General features: G+C 44.6%; 1 protein-coding gene across 2 annotated transcripts in view; it reads right to left on the bottom strand.

The window, feature by feature from the left end:
• Window positions 1–22,986, bottom strand: part of EBF2 (EBF transcription factor 2) — a 187,161-nt gene that overhangs the window by 161,425 nt on the left and 2,750 nt on the right. Inside the window, exons 2-7 of one of the 2 annotated variants that reach the window (XM_078069494.1) lie at window positions 22,432–22,588; window positions 21,359–21,422; window positions 21,005–21,060; window positions 20,439–20,512; window positions 19,500–19,616; window positions 14,267–14,335 (exon numbers count right to left, since the gene is read on the bottom strand). In XM_078069494.1, the coding sequence (XP_077925620.1) occupies window positions 14,267–14,335; window positions 19,500–19,616; window positions 20,439–20,512; window positions 21,005–21,060; window positions 21,359–21,422; window positions 22,432–22,588 (537 nt within the window). The remainder of the gene's footprint in view (window positions 1–14,266; window positions 14,336–19,499; window positions 19,617–20,438; window positions 20,513–21,004; window positions 21,061–21,358; window positions 21,423–22,431; window positions 22,589–22,986) is intronic. The other variant, XM_078069495.1, reaches the window with a different exon arrangement.

The raw sequence follows: 22,986 nt of genomic DNA, 5'->3' as shown, positions 1-22,986 counted from the left end.
TCTGCCTCTGCAGGCATAATATTTCAGAGGATAGGTATGTGTGACTTGGGTTTGGAAAAAAGATCCTTTCATTTACTCCCTGGCTCTGGTTTTCTGCCTTTAGTCCATGGCTCCCTAACCTTCCCTGGAATCCACTTATGTGCAACAAGTCTAGGCTTCCCATGCCAGGGAGATTTCAGGAAGTTTTTCTCAAGGTCATCACATCTGATTTAAGAGTTAAGAGTCAGTTCCATAGCTCTGCAGGTCAGGTCAAGCATGACAATTTTTTTCGGACACAATTTTGCCCAGCTGGTTCCTGCTAAATGCTGTAAAACTCAAAAAATGGTAGGCTGTGACTTCCCGAAGAAGCATGTCACTGACGCCTCATTTTTAGTCTCCTACCAGGGGGAAAAAAAGTGCTGAAGAGACCAAGATGATGTACAGATGGAATGGGTTTCAAAACAACTAGCCTTCTGTTCAACCTTCCTCATGCTCGGAATTACATCACAGAATTCTATTTCCACGGGGCTTCAAACCCTGCTGCCAGGGTAGACTAGCATCCAGCAGTCAGTGGACCATTGACCCCGTGACCCGTGGAGTAATCTACTAGTTATGGCCCTTTACAGATGTGAGTGGGGAACAGCTGAGCCCATGCCCTTGGAAAATTCCCACCTCCTGTTCCAGCATCGCAGGTCAGCCTGGCCCAACTGATAGAAATCATGCCAACTCACCAAACTGATCTTTCTGCCCTGGTCTGCAAATACTTAGGCTTGGGCTCTCTTTCAGAGATTTCTAAGCCAAAGCATCCCCCCACCCTTTGTGAAGCGAGGAGACCTAACACCTTAACTGGGGGCTTCTTTATGCTGGACTAGGTTGCAAATCTTTAGAATAGATGTCCCACTCAAATCTATCTGCCTCATCCGAGGTTACAAAGCAGGGAGGCAGGCTTTTTCAGGATGGTGTTAATTTTGAAAAACTTTACACATTTCTCTCATCTGAGGAGGGGATGGTCTGAAAGGACAGGAGAGTGCTTCTCAAAGAAGATCCTCTTTGGAGAAAGAACATTTCTACCTGATAAGAAGAGTTCAGGGGACTCCAAATAATAAGTTACACCCATGAGTGGGCAGGTGCCAGCCATCAGAGTAGCAGAGTTCAGGCAGAGGATGGAGAAAGACGCTAAACCAGATAGGCCCTGACCAAAACCACATCCAGGCTTACCTCACTGTCTGGTTAATTTGCTTCCAGTCTCAGTGATGGGAATTAGACAATTGCTTTAAAAACTCAGAAGCCACCATAAAAATAGAAAATTATTGCTTCCTGTCATGACCAAATATTAAACACAGTGCACACCTAATGACTCTATCCCTCCCCAGGGAATAAAGCTTTATGAACAATAAAATCCCAGCAGACTTCTACTGTTTGGGTTTGGAGGTCTCATTATGGGCTCACTGATCCAATACAATTTACAAGCTCAATGGACTCCACTCGAAGTGAAAACCGCCAAGCCGGAGTTATAAACAGAACACCTACAGTGAAGCCAGCATTTCATTCTTCATCAGGGAATGAAAAGAAGAAAGAGGGGATTGAGGAGAAAGGCACTAGGGTACAAGTTGCTCACTGAACTGTTTCTGACAGCCCGTGTCGGAATCAAGGTCAGACACCTCACTGAAAATGTGAGGCAAGGTGGGGGGTGGGGAAGCAAGGGAGACCCTAAAACCAAAGGCAGGAAGTAAAAAGAAAGGTCAACAAAGGAAAAAAGAGGGAGATGGGGACAGGGTGGGGTGCAAGGGAAGTGAGGAAAGCAAGAGCGGAATTTTAAAATCTGCCATCCGTTTTTCAACATTCAAAATGACACCAAATTTTCAAAGTTAGATTTTTTTTTTCAGTTCACTAAATTACCCAGATATATGCCTAAATGGTGGTTATCCTTCATCTTGTGACTCAACATCTGGATGATAAAATGCATTAGCCACTCTACATTTACTTGGGCAAGCATCAAGTGGACTGTTAGCATTAAATCGAAGTAAAGTCTGGCTCTTGTTCAAACGTCAGCCAAGACCAAGTGGGGAAAGAGGAGCTTCCCCTTTACCTTTAACTCTGTGCAATTTATCACTCGAGCCTAAACAATCCCACATGTTTGAAGCGCTGAAGGAGACTTAGGGAACGCTGAACAAAGGCTTTCAGGGAAGTCAGAATGAAAGTGAACAGGAGATGGACAGTGGACACTAAGCAAAAGCAATGCAAAGGAGGCGACAAGTCCATAAAACAGGGTCTAGACAGAGCATGAGAGCAAGGCACTGAGAGGTGACAAAAAGAGACAAGAGACAGAACTGTGAGGAGGGGTCTGGGTGGAGAAACTGGCAAAGACTGGGGGCAGCAGCGGGGAGTGGTGTGGGGGGGGAGGGAGGCAGTCAGGGAATGCTGATGGTTCCCAATCATGCTTTCTGCTCATCTATCAGCCTCGTAAATGAATCTCCTAAGTGTGAGTCAACTTCCACATAGACAAGAAGATAATGATGACCCTTACCTGAAGGTAGGGGGAAAAAAACATGAAAAGGAAGGAACTGAGCATGTGCTAATTAGCCCGGGGGCCAGTCATGGCACAGGGCTCTCATACACATCGTCTCTCCCCAGCCCAGTGCTGTAAGGCAGCCCTCAATCCCCTATTCTTCAGATAAGAAACTGGGATTCAGGTAGGGTTGCCAAATAAAATACAAGATGCCCAGTTAATTTTGAATTTCAGATAACAACAAATGATTTTTTTTCAGTCTAAGTATATCCCAAATATCGCATGGGAAAGGTTTACACTGAAAATATATTTGCTGTGTATCTGAAATACAAATTTAACTAGGATGTATTTACACCAAAAAAAATCATTCATGTTTATGTGATATTTAAATTTAACTGGGCATCCCATATTTTTATTTGCTAAATCTGGCAAGTCCAGACTCAATGAGAGACAGGAAATGAATGAGTGAGTAAATGCATGAATGGCATAGAGGAGTGGTCAAACCTAGATCTGAAGCCAGATTTTGCTACACTTATTATCACATGGCAGGAATAATAGCCACTTTATGTATGCAATCCACATGTCATAAATCTGTGTTGTACGTACAGCCTTATTTCTTGTAGGTAAGAAAAAGCCTTTTACACAGAACAAACCGGCTACATACAAAATTACTGATTATATAGTGAAGGAAAATGTCATCAGTCTGACCCACGGCATGGTGCTTGAAAGGTGATGAATCCTCCAAAGCTCCAGTCCAGTTAGAAGCTTTGCAATTCAGCAACACCGTATTTGTCGTGAATGCCATTGTTTTCCCTGTCCTCTCCTTGCATAGACCATCAGAGTTTTGTCCTAGGAGCTAGAGATCTTGCCTCTAATCCCAGTTGAATCTTTGACCTGCTTGCTTCATGGCCACTGAAGGAGTTGCTCTTCAACTGAGTTTTCTCATCTGAAATGTGGGGTGATAGTCCCAGTACATAGCTAAGATCAGTCACGTGCATAGCTTTAAAACAATCAGAAAATGTCCTGCACAACTGTGCAAATCTGGACCCAAAACAAACAAACAAAAGGCTCGCCCTTTGTCTCCACAGAGACCCACCTAAGGGCTTTATTGGAGGTCCTATGTGTGAATAACAGCATACGAAGTTACAATGACCCAGAATGCATGACCATTTTGTGAGTTCTCTTTTTAAAAAGTCCTGGCACCCTATGTGCCTTAGAAAATGCAGGTGTTAAACCCAAAATGCTGGCCTGAATCCAACTGGTTCCATCCCTGCAAATTCTTCCATTCCTGCCATCGTATCAGTGGGATTAGGAATTTCTCCCTATTTCCTTTTCAAAAGCTCCTGTTATATGTGAGCAGCTGCAGCATTTCTCACCAGTTCTGGCTCCTTGGTGGTCTTGAGGGGGCTGGGAGAGTTTGAGTTTAGAACAAAACCTTCCTGGAGGACAATCATTTAATTAATTACCCAGTCCAGGCTGATGAAATGCTGATTCTTTATAGACTTGGGTCTGGGCTGCCTAACATGCTTTGAGCCTCTTGTCCCCCAACCACTTTCCTTTCGAGCAAATGCCCCCTCCAATTGCAACTCTAGGTCAATGTGAAGAACAGAGCAACAGAGAAAAATTCTTATAAGATTTGAATCAACAAATCATCTAATCAAGTCCTAATGGGTAGAACCCTATCTGTGGATAACTTCCTTCTTATCTCCTTGGGATATGTCATATTTCCCAACAATTTGGCTTGTTAGCCTCTTGGCTGGTTAAAGATAGACCCAGAAGAACTTATCTAGCCCAATTTGCTCAAACAGAAAAAGAAAGAACAAACTGGAAGTTCTAGAAGGTTCTCTCTGGATGAACGTGCAGTCTTATCAATCTTTCCCCAGGTCAAAGTCCTTTGTTCCCCTGAGAGCCAGCTAGACAACTCCGAAAAGAAATACTTTTCCTAGAAACAAACACCTATTTCTTATTTCCAGCATAGAACAGTTTCAGAGTACTGTTCTTCTACTCTACCACTTCCGGGAAAATCTGCTGTCAATCACATCACACCATTTTATGAGGAAGAAGCTGGAAGTTGAAGCATACCATTATTTGTTCTGCATAACTGCATACAACCACTTGGTCCTCTGATTTTCATTGGGAATTGATCCAGGGGACCTGTGCAAGCACTCTGAATTAGAAAATGCTAGTAAAGGTGAACTGGTTTGGGTTTTTTCACCTCTTTTCTGAAGAAGTACTTATAAATGGTTTGGATTCTGGCCTCCGAGTTCCTGCTTTCTCACAAACATCCAGGCTACTAAAAAATTCACAGATTGCCAGATGGTACAACAGCAGTTCTTTGCAAAGGATCTGAGCTTTCCAGTGAACAAAGGACGTGTACTCATGGGGACAAGTGGCAACATCAGCAAAAGCTTTGGAGTGGTGGGTGTATTGGGGGAGGGGAAGTGAAATGTGGAGAGGTGAGAAAATGGGTCTTTTACCTCCAGTGACTGGTATCTGACAGGGAAAACCCACCTCCCAACCACTACTGGTGGGAAAGGGAGCACATCCTGAAGAAGATGAAAGAAACTAAATCAGAAACTGGGATATTTTTATAGGAAGTCACAAAATTTGAAGACTGCCCATCTTCCCAATTCCTGGTGTTACAAAATAATGGAAATAATGCCCAAGCTCTGGCACATAAACTGATAAATCCCCCCCCCCCAAAAAAAAGCATTTGTGAACTATTGGTAATGCCTTCCTAATAGGTTCCCTTACTTCCACTCCCCCTTTTCCAATTCATCCTCAAAGTTATCCCTCCAAAATATTGACCTGACCACAAAATTGCACTACTCAAAATCTTCTGATGTCTTTCCACCAACCAACAAAATATGTCAAAATACTTTTGTACAGGTACATTAAGTCTTACAAAATCCGGACCCAAATAATCTAACTTCTCCTACTGCCCCCCCCCTTCACACATATCCCTGCACTTGTAAAACTATGAGCAGATTTGGGAAAGCCTTTCCTTTCTATATGTCTTCTCCTACATACTTTCCTCCTAGAATGCCCTTTGACCTCAGCCAGGAATGTCTAAGTTAGAGTTGTCACCCCCTCACACCTCCACCTAGATGAAAATCATCTCCCCACTACAGGTCTTCAGAGCTTTAATCTCTGCCTCTCTTAGGGCAGTTTTTGCATTTTCCATTGCATCACGGTTTTTTCTGCACATCCTTTGCTTTTCCATCTGAACTATAAGCTCCTGATGGGAAAGCTTCGTGTCTATCCAATTTTATTATTCTTAGGAGCACCTTGCAAAGTCTATAATATAAGAGACACTTGATAAACATTTACTGAGTGATTCATTCTGCCTCACAACCCTAGATATCTGTTCTTGGCATTGTTTTGTACCTGTTTGCCACTGGGGGTAAGACTGCTAAGCAGTAGTCAAATACAACTAGTTACAGGAAAGGTCCTATATGAATTGGCAAAGGACTCAGTCATCCAAACTCTTCAAGGCTTGGCAGTCACAGATTAATCTGCCAACTAATATTTACGGAGTGACTATAGTATCCAAACCACTGGATAGACACTGTGGGAGATACAAGGTAATAATTGCCATGACTTTTTTAAAGCATCTCTTCCGTTATACAGTATGGTAGTCACCTTACACTCACTAATGTTTTTAATACAACTCATTGAGAAAGGCAGTATTAATAGCACCATCACAAAGCTAAAAAATATTATAGACTTAAGTGACATATGATGTCTGGTATCCAAGAATTACAATATGTTTGGAAATGTCAGGCAAACCCAAATAGATAAAAAGATGACAATATCCATACATCCTAACAAGAGCAAGCACAGGTGACAAAGGTCAAGTGAGAAGACTTTGGCTATAAGAACTGATATCTTTGGTGATTAACATAACATAATAATAATAATAATAAAAGAATTGATATATTTGAAGAGGCAGAATCTGAAGCAAGTCTTGGAAAATGGATAGGATTTATACTGGCAGAGTTTGGGGTTGGTACTCCAGGTAGAGTTGGTATTGGCAAAAAGAGAGAGGAGGACATATTCAAGGTCTGCTTGATGAAACAGACATTTTGATTCCATCTTGATTCATGAGGAAAGAAATGATGGGACTAGAAAGTTAGAACCTGTCTACCAGCCACTCACCTCGTCTTCCCTGTACTTTTCACAGTTGGTAAATATATATTTTACTGTGTGATTATTTAAGCTGTCAGCTCTGTGAGAGTAGGAACCATGGCTGTTATATTCCCTGATGGTCTCTTAGTGCCAGAAGTTCACAAATAATTTGCTTAATAGCTGAATAACTGAAAAATATCCTAAATGAATGAATGATGGAATGAACCAATGTACAGATGACTGAGCTAGTCTGTGTCAAATCTTAAAGTTCTGCAAGTCTAGGAAGGCTGGTCCATCAAGTAGAATAAGTATAACTCTTACACACTAACCCAACAACAGAAGTAAACATCATAACTCTTCTGTACCGTCTCTTTAATCAGCAGGAAGAGAGGGATATTCTCAAAGGAAATTTCATTTCTTATTTACCACTTGATCCAGGCTGTCATCATGTGAAGTGCTGCAACCAAAGGGCTGTCTTTTCCTACACCAGCAAGTAGAAGAGTCCCTTCTCTTATCTGGGTCTCCCAAATATGACCAAGAAACTGGCAAAGGTTTTACTAGACAACAATGGACAAAGAACAAGAAAGAACGATGCATTCACTTTGGGCAGATAATCTGTGTTTTTTAGTGAGAAAATCTACACCCTCTCTGAGAGAATGGAATTTTCACTAAAAAAAAAAAAAAATAGCCTGGGGCCAGGCTTTTGTAGACTCTTCACAGCACTGGGCTCCCCTACACTAGAGATGGGGAGTCTGGGCATGGAAGGCACATATTAATAGCTCCCGTAAATTATTGATGAGCAAGGCTGATAAATTAGCATGCCTGACACCCAAACCTGGACCCTCAGCTAGAATCAGAGAATTCAGAGCTGGAAGGTAATGTAAAGGTCATCCATTAATCCAGTGCACTTCTTTTTATAAATAGGGAAACTGAGGCCCAAAGAGGCAGCACATGACCTCTGTAACATGCATGATCCAGGGCTAGAAGCAGGCATCCTGATCCTAGTCCAAGGCCCTATCTGCTACGCAATGCTGCCTCTCCATCATGGGGACTGAGGACTGATATTCCATCAAATCTGTCACACACATGAATGTGACTTGTACAACCTCAGAGTTAAATGGCACTTCGGGAGCCAACAGTGCCCACCACTTCCCAGAGAACAGATCCCCTCTCTAACGATCCCATCAAGAGTGCTTCCAGACCATACTCCCCAGGTTTTTCCACTCTTTCACAGCTCTAAATTCTGGAACATTTTTCCTTCCTGTAGACCAATGTCTTTTCCTCTGGAACTTCCACCCATTAATTACACTCCAATTTTTTTCTTTTTTTTTTTTATTATGTTATGTTAGTCAATATACAGTACATCATTAGTTTTTGATGTAGTGTTCCATGATTCATTGCTTGCGTATAACACCCAGTGCTCCATGCAATACGTGCCCTCCTTAATACCCATCACTGGGCTAACCCATCCCCCTACCTCCCTCCCCTTTAAAACCCTGTTTGTTTCTTGGAGTCCATAGCTCTCATGGTTCACCACCCCCTCTGATTCCACACCCCCTTGATTTTTCCCTTCCTTCTCCTAATGTCCTCCATGCTATTACTTATGTTCCATAAATAAGTGAAACCATATGATAATTGACTTTCTCTGCTTGACTTATTTCACTTAGCATAATCTCCTCCAGGTCCCATCCATGTTGATGCAAAAGTTGGGTATTCATCCTATCTGATGACTGAGTAATATTCCATTGTATATATGTAATTTTACCACTGAAACTGGCTATGGTACCTTGGCTAAGTTCTCCAACTCCTTAAGACTCACTTTTTTTCTCCATAAAATTGAAACTTTTTTCAACCATTGAAAATTAATTAAGAAGATTATTTAATTAGTGCAACCTGCTTAGCACAATGCCCAGCACACAGTAAGCATCAATTAAATGTTGAGTATTGGTCTTATCCATCCTTCTCAGAGACAGAAATCCTTGTTCAGGAGGTGCCTCTACTGATATGTCTGGCGTGTCCATTTCTAGGGAAAGGAAAGGAGTGGTCACAGATTGAAAAGCAGCCTGAGTGGCCTAAGATGGCAGGAATCTGCTAGGCTTTGTGGATATAAATCTCAGCAAGAGCTCAACTCCAACTACCATCCAAATACTGCTTCTATGCTGAAAGGAATAGAAAGGGTTCAAAGCTGAATCTTCACCACAAATCAAGAAGAGACTAATATGGAGCTCATTTGATAAGTTAATAAAAACTCTAGTGTTCGGGTTCAATGCAATACCCTCTAGCATGCACGGAAGGTTGGTAAGTGCTTTACTCCCCACAGTTATTCTCTGGAAGTTCCCATCCCACAAATACTACTTTCCTGGAGTTAAGTGATACACTGGAGAGAGGAATGACAAGTATGGACCAGAGGAAAGAGGATCCAAACATGCACTGCAATGGAACAAGGTAGTCGATGTGGTAGAAAGAGGCAAGAAAAGGATGTGCCAAATGGCAGAGAAAGAGCAAACAGGAAGCTTGAACTAGAGGGGATAGCAGCAGGTGAAGATGCCTACCAAGATGACAACAGGAAAAAAACTTGGGATTACAACTATTAAGAAAAAAAGGCGGGGGGGAGCCTGGGTGGCTCAGTCGGTTCAGGATCCAACTCTTGGTTTCAGCTCAGGTCATGATCTCAGGGTGGTGGGATCAAGCCCTGCATCAGGCTCTGTGCTCAGCCGGGAGTCTGCTTTAAAATTCTTTCCCTCCCTCTCCCTCCCCCTCTGTTCTTCCCCCTGTTCCCACACACGTGCTCTCGCACTCTCTCTCTCAAATAAATAAATAAATAAATCTTGAAAGAAAGAAAGAACAGAGAGAGAGAAAGAAAGTATCACATAACGTGGGGGTGTGAAGAAATTGAGCCCTTTGTGCATGGTTGGTGGGAACATAAAATAAGGTAGCTGCTATAGAAATGGTTTGGTCATTCTTCAAATTATCATATGGCCCAGCAATTCCACTTCTGGGTATATATCCAAAAGAAGGGAAAACAGAGACTCAAAGAGACTTTGTACACCCATGTTCATAGCAGCTTGTTCACAAATAGCTCAAAGACTGACGCAACCCAAGGGTCCATCAACAGATGAGTAGATAAACAAATATGATATATTCAAAATGGAATATTATTCAGTTTTAAAAAGGAAGGCAAATTTTGACACATGCTACAACACAAAGGAAGCTTGAGGACATTATGCCAAGTGAAATAAGCCAGTCACAAAAAGACAAATACAGTATGATTCTGCTTATGCGAGGTCCCTAGAGTAGTTAAGCTCATAGAGACAGAAAGTAGAATGGGGGCTGCCAGGAGCTGGGGGTGGGAGGAGAGTGGAGAGTTAGTGCTCAACAGGGACAGAGTTTCAATTTTGCAAGATAAAAGAGTTCTGTAGATGCATGGTGGCGCTCACTGCACAACCATATGAATGTACCTAAACCACTGAACTGCATAGTTAAAAATGGTTAAGATGGTCAATTTTATGTTGAGTGTATTTTTCCACAACTAAAAATTCATTTAAAAAAAAAAAGGAAGATAACATCAGGAAAACCCCTCATGGGTACCTATACACCAGATCTTTTTAAGTTTAAACCTTTTGAATGAGATTCAGTTTGTTGTTTGTCTGACTTCTTGAAAAAGAAAATAAAACTACATCAATACAGAAAATGGTCCTCCTGGAAACAGAGTTCGGAAATATGGAAACCAATATCCCAAGACCAAAGATGAGGATACTTAGCATGTGAAACATAGGCTGATCTGCCCTTTTAAGAGAAAATATTGCACCACTATGCACATGTACATGGGCACAGACAGCCTACAAAGACTCAAAAAGAACTCTTGCCCTCGCTACCCATCTGACTTTTTATGGGCTACAATAACTGGAATAGTAAAGACTCCTTATTACTCTCCTACATCGATGAAACTGTCCCTAAAATACTCTTCCCATGGACCACCAGATTATCCTGAGAGCCCCAGAGATTCAGTAGATATTCAGAAGAGGCTTCCAGACAGAGAAGAGAGTTTGAGAAGAATACAGCCCAGAAAAAACAAGATTGGATTAGCTCTGAAACCACAAAACGTAAATCAAACTTGAGCCTTTTTATTTTTATTTACCACACACAGATCTTTATAGACAAGATTTAGGCCAAAGACCGAAGTAAGGATTATGGTTTCATTCTTGGTTTTGTTTTGTTCTGTTCTGCTGGGGTTTTTTTTCTTTCAAATAGGAACTTTGGATTTTTACACTAAAAATTGATAAACCCTACTGCCACTCTACACATGCACACATTTGTACACAGAAAGAAGGCTCTGCTGGGGACCCATGATTCAGCAGTAAGTCCTGCTGGTCTGTGTGCTGGCCTGGCTTTTTGGAGAGGGGTGTGGCTGCCCAAGAATTCACAAAACCATGCTGAAAAGACAGCTGACGATGAAAATTAAATTTAAGCTTCTAAAAAAATCAAGGCAGGGAATAATTTAGTAGGAAAAAAAAAAACCTGGTCTGGGGCTAAGTCTTAGGAAATGAAGAACCAAATCTCTAATGGGGGATGCCCTATTATAAAATCCAATGATTCTCAATGAAGGGGCCACAAGGTAGTAAAAACTATTTTTCATATTTCAAGCAGCTTATTGGAAACTGAATATCTGCCCAGGATGTGGTCACATGGACTAAGTGAAAAGTCAAGTTGTTTTGTGTTTGAGCTGGAAGTCTTATCGAGTCAGTGTGGTAACACTGGTTGTCTCATCCCAGTCAAAACCTCTGATTGGCCACTGATGAGATCAAGGTCATTTCTGGAATGAGGTTTTTCCTTCCCATTCTGTTTTATGTCTTTGATTAATAAAAATGGAATTACAGCTGAATGATTACTGGTTAATTGCAGTTTAGCAGGCAAAATCTTACAAAACGCTGGGTTAGCCAAGGGAAACAATAGAAGGGGTCCTTTGTGGTGAAGAGTTTGGGAACCACCCTTGAGCCCCCCATCCCCTCCCCCGAACATGCACAATTCCAAGGGAATAAATAGGCTTCCCTGGAGCTAGAGTGTAGTGTGCCTGTTGTGTGAGAAAACTCAAAGAGAGACAGTGTAAATTAACTGCATCTGGTTAGATTGAGCGAGCAGGGGGAGGAGATAATTAGTTGGCATTTTAGGAACAAGGGCAAAGAAGAGAGTTCTATATTTACTCAGAGGAAATCCAAAATAGACTACTTTGCACCCGTTTGGTGCTCATAGGGGATCTCAACATCTCCAAGTTGGCAGACGTTGAACACAGGGACTGGATGCACAACTCAACCAAACCCTTGGATGACAAAAACCAACCATCCCACTTCCAACAAATGGCAACCTGACTTTATCTCCCATTACTTCCATAATGAAGGGAAGGAGGCGAAGGTAAGCCCCAAAGATATCCAGGAGCAATAAGACCAGAGGAAACAATGTTTGCAAACAAAAGCCTTACAGTGAGTAAGCAGAACAAATGCATCTGTTTATAATAAAATGGGTTCTCTAAAACCCTGATGATGGCCAATTTACCTGTACCCTTGGGTACGTACGTTTCCATGTGTAGATGTGCGACATTTCGAAAGTAACACATATTTCAAGTGATGCAGAGACATCACTGGGCTGTTTTTTGTGCAAATGATGTAAAAAAATAAATGCCATAGTCACATAAAGCTCTATAATATGCAGCCAAGATACAATGTCCACCTTCTGAGAAGAATGTAAGGCATCCTAGCACAAACAGTGAAAACACCTAATTTGAAAATCTTCTGTGTGGATGCAGAAAGACTACTTTCTTTTGTACATGTAACTGTGTATCACAGAGGATGAAAATGCAAATATGTTTGGCTTTATCCGCAGGTGCAGGCTATATGAGGTTTCTTAAAGTAAGAACTGCTCTGCACAGAGTCATTAGGATGTGCGCTTACGAGATGTAAGATGCGGCTTGGCATTTGTAGGTTTGCAACCATTTCGAAAGCTGGTTCGTGGGGCAAGAGAAGAGGTACTAGTCATGAGGATGGAGGACCATCTTGAAAGGTGAGCAAAGGTGTGTGGAGAAGAGATGATTGGTGAGGTCAGTGTGCACGCCGGAAAGGACTGGGTCTGCATCTAGCCTGTTCTCATATGCTTGAAATTCCCCCAGGGGATCCTGAGGGCATCCTGGCAAGTTGGGAAATGGGGCCACATGCAATCAACACATCCAAGTCACATAAGTCAGGACAGACAGTTCCGGGAGAGGGAGGCTGTGGCAGCGAGAGGAGCACGAGCTGAGAGGACAGACGGCTGTGTTCTAGGGCCAGCTCTGTTCCACCCAGCTGTGCAATCGTGGGCAAGGCATGTCAGCATTCCCAGGCCAGTCTTCCATCTGTCAAATGAGGAAGATGGCTGACCCTAGAGAGTTCTCACAACTCTTTTATTGTGAGCTTCTATGCACTTTCAGGAAAAAAAGAAAAACCAAAACCAAAAAGGAAATTCCAAACAGCTCCCTAAAATGGGTCTCACCTGAACCTCCTATGATGGCAAAGGCGCCCCACACACCCAACAAACATTTTACATTTGGTTATCAACCTCTTCCAAGCATCTCAGAGAAGACTGCAAAACTGCCATGGATAGATACTTCTGGAGCCTCCTGAAACCTAGAGTGGCAGGCAGTACCCTCCAGTTGTACCACTGAAGAGCAGAGATGCTGAGTGCTTTGTCCAAGGTCAGGAGCGAGGACAGGATCAGGATTCCAGCCTCCTCATTCCTAGGGCTATGCTATACTTTCCACAAAGAAACCAAGCTGGCTTTCTGGGAAGAATGCCAGAGGTTCCATTCTCCCAACTGAGAATTCATTGGAATATCGGAATAACAACTTTGGAGACTGTGGTCTCTCCAATCCATTTCAGGACCTGGCTAGAAACACGAAAACCCAAAGAAAGAAGCAATAGGGAATTATTCCGTTTTTTAACGAAAGAGAAAAAATTAGGGGTGGGAATAGGGGATTTCTTAAAATTACATGATTGCTGGAAGTTAATTTGGTATTTCTTCGTTGGTTTGTAAGTTCTGTTTCCAATCACAAAAACAGACAGCTGAGGATGCCTAAATCACATTTCAATGAATTAGCATCTTGTCCCAGAGAATCTTGCGCACTCTGAATATAACATAAGACCCAGAATGCAATGCTCTGTGGTAGAATGGAATCTCCCTCAGTGTAAGAGAGAGCTTGTCATAATCCCCTAAACTGTAATCTAAATTGATAGTCTTCAAAGCCAACAGCAATCACTGAGAATGATAAAGGGGTTGCCGCTTAACTTGGGGTACACTGCCTCTTCCAAGAAACTTACTGAGACCCAGCTCTGCCAGATAGGAGAGCTGGCATCCTCTACCATCCACATACTCCTTATTAGGTTGACATCAATGCACCTGAAAAAGAATCTCATCATAGATTTAGAGACACATGTTCAGAAAGTAAGTTTCTGACTTCTTCCAAGAAAGGCCAACCAGAACAAGAAAACACATGTTGGACTAGCTCTGCCTTGAAGATAGCATGAAACCAACCTTATGGCAAATCCCAAGCGATCAGTACTCAGCATGGAGATTCGTAAAGGAAAGAAACCAGGAATGATTGTTTCAATCACTTTCTCCCCCTACCTGTCGATGATGACGGGGTCTGAAGGAGTCTCATTTCGGTTCCCACAACTTTTCTTCTCGCAACATCGACTGTAGATTGGGAAGGAACCAAGAGAGTAAAAGAAATTTGTTAAAATCAAGAAAATACAAGGAGCATACAATGTAGAAACATTCACAAAAATGTCCTAGGTAGCTTCTTAGCGTTCAGTTGCTCAAGTGCAGGATTTATGGCCATGTTTAAAAACAACACTGAACCCGAAACCCAAAGATACTCTCTCAAATTCTCATTCTAGGGGCTTATAACTGGGTCATTCTCAGCAAATCACAACGTTCCCAGGAGCCATATTTGTATTCTGAACCACAGGCATTGGATTTTTAAATCTATAAGGTCACTTCCAGTTCCATGTTGAATGATTTTAGGGTTGTATCTTTTACATCTTTGCGTCTTAATAAATATTTGAAGAAAGAAGGGAAAGGAAAAGGCATAAAACAGACCCCGAGTAGCTGCCTGGCTTTATCAACCTTAGGTACTAATAACATCTTTCCAGAGAACTCAGTGTACTTTATAAACATTTAGTTATTTATCCATTTCTATCATTTTCTAAAGATGAAGGAGGAAGACCAGAACCATGGTATACATTGTAAAATAGGGAGAAAATGAGGCAGAGAGCTGTAAAATGATCTCTCCCATGATTTTCACCGAGTCCAGACCAGAAATGGGACTTCCCCTGTAAGTCCCATCTTGGAGATGCTGCCTCCCAAGACTTCCACCTAGCAAAGTGCTGGGTACCTGGTAGATGCTGGAGAAAGGCTTGTGAAATTATCTGGGAGGGAGAGAGAAAAGAAGAAGCCCTACAGCAATCACAGCAGATAGGAAGGATTCAGTCAGACCTGAGCAGAGAGCAAAATGCTCCAATCCAAAGGTGTCTGTATGAAAGACCTAGACAGATGTGACAAAGGCAAAGGAAGCTGGGTGGTGGGGAAGCACTGGAAAATCACGTCCCCTCGTTGCTGCCCACTGCCACCGGCACTGCAAGCTCCTGAATACCTCTTGGCTCATTCAAGCACATGGTCTACCATCAATGGTAGTTGCTTAAGAATATAGCCTTGACGTGGCATAGAAAAAAAAACAACAACAACAAAACATGACTATCCACACTGGTCGGAGACTATGCCACATAAACACTAGCAGTAAGCAAACTAGGTGTCAGCACTGCCCTTTCCACGATCTGTTTAAGTTTGAGAGTGAAGCAACACAATGGAAAGGTGGCTAAAGTGAGAATCGGGGCTCTGACGTCCCCTCGGACGCTGTCACCAAGCAGCTGTGGGAATATAGTCAAATCTGTTTAACCCCTCTGGGCTTTGCCAACCTTATATATAAAATTAAAATACTGGACAAGATTATCTCCAGAGTCCCTTCTCGGTTTAGGAAGCCCGTGAGGCAATGAGATCCCCGAGCCCTCTTTGGAAGTGATGACAGAAGGAGGAAAAGAGGGAGGCCATGAGGCAGCAGGGACTCCTAGGCCTACCACCGGCCCAGACACAGATTTGCTTTGTGGCTCTCTCTAGTCCACTTGTCCTCTCTGGTCCTCCACAGAATTAAAAACAAACAAATGAATAAAGGAGCCTTTGTAAAACTTTTAAAGTTCATCTTCGCTGCTATAGGGATGCGTGGGATTACCCGGTGACCCATTCATTCTACCTTTCTCAAAGAGCAAGATATACTGGAGAGGTGCTAAACAAGTTTCACCAAATGAGCGCTAGGAGGTTTTAAGAAATTTAATCAAATTAGTAGGAAGTAAAAGAAAAATTGTCTCAACATTCTTAAATACCAGAGTTGGCCACTGGGGACTTTCTGAAATAATATTTTGCCTTTGAAATTATATTGGGTCTTAACTTTTAAAATTTCAATCCATCCCAAGATTAACACCAATAAAAATGCTGGCCAGCTGCTTTCCCACCTCCCAAAGCCCTTGTCTCTCTTCCTAACTCCCTACCACCACCCACTTCCCTCTCCCACCTCTCCCTATTTCCGTTGCTGATGTCAGCAGAATACCTGTGCGGCTCAGGCAAACCTTTTTTCCTTAGCGACACAATTTCAAAAGCCCAGGCATGCTTGTTACCCAAAGACCTTCTAGCTAGACTCCCCTCTGACCTCAGCAGTATGTCAGCCTAGCCCAAATATGTGTGTGATGCTGGTACAATTTAATTACAAGAACACAGACTGTCAGGATGTGCCAATCTGTTTAGTTTGAGAAGGAATGATTCTGAAGAGGCCGAGTAAGTTTGCAAAATTGCTCAGCTGAATTCAGCTGCTTTCCATGGGGATTTTCTCCGAAGGAAAAGAAAAACAGATAAAAATGTAAGCCTGGTGCCAGTGTAATACAATGTGGAGAATCTCATCAGGGAAGGAAACAATATTCAAAGAAAAATGCAGAGAAACTTTAGGACCCAATCTTCCATGTTCCAACAGTAACATATTTAAGTACAGTCTCTAATGTTAATAGCACAGAAGAGATGTAGAAGACACTCACTTGGTGACTGGGCTGAAATAGTAAAGGTATAAAAATAATAGGAGTGCTCCATCTGAGAGCCCTTCTCAAAATTTCTCTGGCTGAGGCAAAACTAATTCTTTTCCTTTCTTTTTTTTTTTTTTTTAAGAAAAGTTCTCATCAAGATGTCCTAGTTATTTTTTTTTTAATCTGGTTTCTTAAATGACATTCCATCCTCATGCCAGTAATATTAACATAAGCAAAGGGAAGTGGAAAGTGGAGGACATTCATGAACCCATGGTCTCCAAACAATCACTCTGGGATCAGATATGTGCATGGTGGACCTGAAGGACTGGCGCCCTGAATTACTCAGATGACAAACTCCATTCTCCTCTCCCTTTCCTGTAGAGACAAAGCCCATGCGACCAACTTCAGGTTCAGCTACTTTAGTGAAAAGGTTTTATAGGGTTATCTCCTAACAAGCAAGTTTCTAGGTCTGAAGTTCCTGGTAAGTGTTTTTTAAAAACTGAACAAGACTGTAAAATAGGAAAGGAAGCGGAAAAATAAACAAAGAGAAGAGGAAACTGAACTTGGCACTAGGTTGATTGTGTTCCTAACTATCACGGAGAGGCTCAGAAGGGCTCCTTCTCCCTAATGAATGAAAATGCAGGTTGGTCCTCCACTCCTTAGTTTGGCTGGGTTTGGTTTATTTTATTCTAATTCTTACTCAGAGAACCTTTTCCCTGAAACACTCTCAACCTTTTCCTTCAAACACTACAGGCCTCTCTGGTCCTCCCCATCTCACAGAGTCTTTAGAGAGGGAAAGAAAAAATAAACCAAGTTGGCGGTGAGGCTGGGGAAATACGGAAAATTGCATCCCAATCCTGAATCTTACCTGCCTTCTTCCAAAAGGAAGAAAAAAAAGAGGGATAAGGGATGGCTGGAGAAGAAAAAATCCCCAGCCCTGGACACAGGGTGTCCAGTCAGTCAAACTCCTGCTCAAGACAAGCGAATGTGCCCTTTCCCCTCCAAAATCGTTTTTAAAATTCAACCCTCAACTTTCAAAAATCTGTCTCTAATTTCAAACTCAAATAAGCGCACAGCATGGTGGCTTTTGTTTTGTTTTCTTCTCCCCAACTCCTCCCTGCGATTGCATAACAAAAGTGTCTAAATTCACACCATCTGGCCGATAAAGACACTGGCCTCACTGCCCGGCTGGCCCATCTGATTAGGGCCCCGTCTAGCCTGCGCCTTGTGGCGAAAAGTCACAGCTGTGGGGTTTGCTCGCGCTCAATACAACTCTGTTATTAGCCAGCTGTAGACCTTGAGACAACTTCTGTTCAAATTATAATATCTTTTAACCCTCCGAGCATTGAGGGCACAGGCGTGGCTTGCAGCGACATAACAACTAGATTTCTCCTTGCTAATAATTGGCAAAATGAACTAAAGCAGGAAAGAGAGGAGCAGAGACAACTGGGGAAGGGAGAAAAAGTTATTCCTAAAGAGATTTATTTTGTTCCCTCTGAAAACTCAACGCCAGTTTATGAGCTATTTTTCCTAAGGCTTAGAGAACATAAAACCATTCAGGGAAATCCCCAGGTATGCCCAAGAAACCACGCAAACTCTCAGAACATGCATCTGATTCATCCCTCAATCATGGACTGCTCTCCCTGGCTCCCAAAATGTGGGAGAAGGAACTTTTTCCCTTACTGGAGAATCAGCCAGCTCTGACTGACAAATTGAGATCTTCCCCTCTGGATACATCCAATATTTGCCATCATCCCAGCTAGCTCCCAAAACACACACATACACACACACACACACACACACCATACACAATACCCATCCAATGGATCATTTATTTACCCATAATTAATATTTGTTTTAAATTCTAGTTTTGGGAAGAACATCGCAGAGCATCTTCCCAGGTCTCAGATGCAGAGAAGTTACAGTACATTAAATTTTTATATTGTGTTACTAATGCAGACTAAACTAGAGGCTTTAAAAATTGATGCTGTTACTTAAACAGCATAAAATGAGGAGGATTTGATTGGGCTTAAAAATAAAAATGTCAGCCTTAACTACAGCTTGATGGGGCGTGCGAGTGTTATTTAAAGTGATAGGTATAATTCGTCAGACAATGGGCCAGTTTCGGGGTTTGTTTTCTTTTCTTTTAAGAAGATAATCTCTCCAAACAAAGACATTTAAAAGTATAAAGAGGGATAAAAAAAAAAAAAGTCCTTCAATTAGCCAACCAAATCAAAGCGTTCTAACTATTTAATCTAGGTGTTACGTGCAAGCTCTTCTTGGAATTGCATTTCCTTTCTGAACGAATCTATCAGGGGCCCTGGGATAATGGAGTGGCTATCTGCTCACTCCCTCACCCATAGCCTCTCCCAGCTACTCAGGCAGAGAAGCTCCATTCCGCTCCGCTGAGGCCACTGGCAGAAATGAACTTTGCATTTGGCAAAGTTTGTTTTTCTAATACTTGGTCAAAACCAAAACAAACATGGCTGATTGTTATGGTTTCTTTCTGACTGGGTTGGGAGGGAGCCGAGGCTGCTGGGAGCTGCCCATAAAACAGTCCAGACTAAATCAGATGGCCTGCAATTACCCAAAACTAGCAAGTCTGGAGCTGGTGGACGTTCACTGGGGCAACAGCAGAGCAAGGAAGAACTGAGGCTTTCTCTCCAATCCGAGACTTGGGAGGAAGAAAAACGTGTATGGACTTGACATTTAAATGGTTATAGTCAAATAACCACCTCTTTCCAGAGTTTCCTTTTCTCTTTTGCTGTGGTGGGTCCCCAGTATTCAAACGTTTGTTGAAAGGATGAATAATTAAGTGCGTGGATGAATTTCTTCTAATTTTTAATTCTCTTCTAGTCAAGCAGAAGAAAGGACTCAAAATGGAATGACTGGTTTCCGGAAAGAAGATGGGGGAAAATGCGGGAATCCGAGTAGACTGCACCTCTCACAACTTGATGCTCAGAATCCAATTGTTGCTCCGGACCCCCTGATGGGGTCCTCTCCCTGCCTCTCCCACTAGTGGTCAACCGGACTGCTCTTTCTACCCAGTACTTTCTCGTGACCTCTGAAACTCCCCTGACAAGGGAAATCACCGGAGAAGCAACATCCCGGGAGGAAGGAAACCCTTCCGCATCATAGACAGGTGCCTCAGCGGTTGGGGTGGGGGTGGGGAGGGTGGGTTCCAACCTCCGGTAGTCCCTCTCCCAGACTGCAAGTCTTGCCAGTGCTTTGACTCCTGTACTCCACGAGTGGACCCTCCTGGAAATCTACCCGGATCGGGCAGGACAGGCAGGAACCTAGCAGGGCGGACCTCGGGTGGGGACCCGTTCAGGGAAAGTCTGTGACCCCAAACTTGGCCGGGGGCTGCCCGGCCCCTCCCCGCACTGCCACTGACCGCTGGACAACAGAAACTTTCCTCGGAATGGAGGAAACTCTTGAGATGCCAGGGGGGTGAAATCCTGAGTGGTTCTGGGTTTCCTTTTGGAGTCTGAATGGATATGCCCTAAGAGTCTGGCCTTTAAGGGAGAATTCTAGCAAATCAGCCCCCGGGGTAAGGCCACCCTCCCCTGGAGCCACCACTCCTGAAACTCAATGCTGGGATGCATGCAAGCCGGCTGGCGTGGTTCACCTGCCCCGCTTTCCAGCAAAGCCCGCAGGAAAAACGCAACACTTACCTGCACATCACTTCGTGCGTCAGGAGAACTCGGCACATTTCCGGATTCTTATTTTGTCCCTCGTAAGCTATGGGCTGCAAAGGAGTTGGGGGCAGGGGCAGGAAGGGAAGATATGAAGGCAATGGAGAGACAAAGGAAAGGGGACGTTAAAACAAGCACAGAGTCGTTTTTTCCCCCTCTGCCCACTAGTTCATTAGGAGTTAGCCAGAACCTGAGCTGTGGCCTGATTAACTCAAGCAAAAGAATAATAGAGAAGTTTGCCCTGGTGAGGACGTATTCCTGCAAAAGGGAATGTTTGGGGGGACGGGATCTCCTACCAATTGCTTCCTCTCTTCATCCCTTTGCTCCCCTACCCCCAACCCCAACCAGAAAGAAGAACAAGGGAGAAGAGAGGGAAAAAATTGTTCTCCAGGTTGGACAAGGTGCTAGTTGATGTGGAGAAGCATGTGAAGTCTGACCCAGGAAACCGTGGGGGGTGGGCAGAGGTCAGGGGCAGGCGGGGAGGGAGGGAGGTGCGGGGGGAGGAGGCCGGGGAGAAGAGTAGACGGGGTGGCCCGCCGGCTCACCTGCTTGGTGACCGAGTCGATGAGCCTGACGTACAGGTCCTGCTCGGTGCGGACGCCTGCGGGGGAGGGGGCGGGCACGAGGTAAGGGCCGCGGAGCCGCTCTCGGCACCCAAACCCGTCCCCGCTGTGGGGACCGAGGCCAGGGCAGCCGCTCCAGGCTCCCGACTGCAGGCAAGCACTCCGGCTGTGCGGTCCTGGAGGCAAAGGCCGCCCACCCGCCCCTGGCCCTGCCCGAGCCTCCCGCAGCCCTGCGCTCCCCAGGCCTGGAGGCTGCCGGCAAGCGACTGCAAAGTGGTCAGCCGCCCTCCTAGCAAGAGAAACATGCGGGCGCCGCAGCCGGCGCTAGGCGCTCACCATTGCTGTAGAGGAGCTGTAACTTATAGTGGGTGCCGTTGTTGGTCTTCTCGTTGCCTTGTTCCTGAAAAGACAGGCAGCGTTCGAGTCCCTTGCCTTCCAGCACCCCCCACCCAATGAAGGAAAAACTAGAGAGCGCACCCCACCCCGCCTCCCACCGACTTTCCCCCGCTCACTCGGCAACTTTGAACAGCCCCCTGCCCAGCCCCAGGTCAAAGGGCAGGAGCGTCTGCCCGAGGCCAACCTCTGAAACTTGCTAGGGCTCGGGCCACTTGACCCTCTGCAACCCCTCTCTCCCTCCCTCTTAAAAATGTCCTCAGAAGTGTGACACCCCCGCCCCTGAGACGCGACAATAGGACACCGCACCAAGGATACCTTTAAACAGGCCCCACCCAACCCTACAGGCTCTGTCCATCCTTAAGAAGCCCCAAAGCTTCTCTTGGCAGAAAGATGCAGGGACCCGTCATTTGCAAGGGTAGCATTTGGCTCTATCCCACCAAGACTAGAGCCTCTGGGGCCACAAGCTCAGGGACCCAGGCCCAGATTCGAGCGGGACCTCAGGAAGCTCCAGCCCTAAAGCTCGCAGGCCCAGAGAGGGCAAGAGACTTTCCTCTCATCACATGTCCATTTCATCTGAGATCGAATCCAGCCCCCAAACCCGAGCTGGGGTCAGAGTGGACACTGCGCTGGGGAGCGAGAGTGGGAGAGAAGGCTCAACGGGGAAGGTGGGCCAAGACTTGGCTCTGGGTATCCACTCTGCTGGCGCTGGCAGGTGCAAAATAACAAAAAATAACCCGGAGAAGGGCATGCTCTGCTCTGAAGGGCGTTTGCTCCACGGTCAGTCCATGACCAGGCTCTGCTAATGACCCCAGAGTCTGGGTTCACAGAGCCATCAGCGCCCCCGCAGCGAGGAGGTGCCGGGGAATCAACTGATTCAGAGGCTGGGGCGAGAAGCCTCGATTTATCATTCCTGATGATGTGAGTGGAAAAGTGTCGCGAGTGACAGATGGAATCTTTAGTGCTTTGCAAGGAGGTAGTTATTAGGTGGTGAGGGAAAGGGGACCTCCGCTTACTTTGTCGTTCTCCACAAAATCAACGAAGGCTGTGCGCTCAATCTCCACTGGCTGCCCCTGTCTGTCATAGAGTGCCAGAACGAAGTGAAAGAAGTTGGATTTCCTCAAGTTGGAAGGAGGCTGCTTCTCAAAGTGGGCCCGGGACAGGGCCACTCCACTGCACAGGAAAAGACATGGGGGACACCGGACAGAGGGAAAGAGAGAAAGACACCATGTTACCAACATGCCCACACAAATACTGCGGGCGGTCAAGGGTCCCCATCCCGGGTCCAGAGTTCTGGGCCGCTCAGACCTTTTTGCAATTCAGTCTAAGAAGAGGGGACTCTTTCGAGTAGTTACAGTGGCCCCAGGGGTTGGCTGACAGGGCGAACGCCCCTCTCCACTGCCACCGCCCGGTTCCAGCCTCCGGGCATCCCAGGGCCCAGCAGCTCACAGTCTGGCCTTTAGTGAAGACCAAAGGATGCCCGCTGCAGACCAAGGCCCAAAGCAGTCCCGAAGGAGGTGGTCCAAGTCTTATGCCGTAGGGCCGCCCCTATCTTCACCCTCAAGTGGAGC

The sequence above is a fragment of the Halichoerus grypus genome, chromosome 3 (genome assembly GCF_964656455.1).
Source record: "Halichoerus grypus chromosome 3, mHalGry1.hap1.1, whole genome shotgun sequence".
In the NCBI taxonomy this organism is placed as follows: domain Eukaryota; kingdom Metazoa; phylum Chordata; class Mammalia; order Carnivora; family Phocidae; genus Halichoerus; species Halichoerus grypus.
Note: the sequence above shows the minus strand (reverse complement) of the source record. Positions and strands in the feature narration are given on the sequence as shown.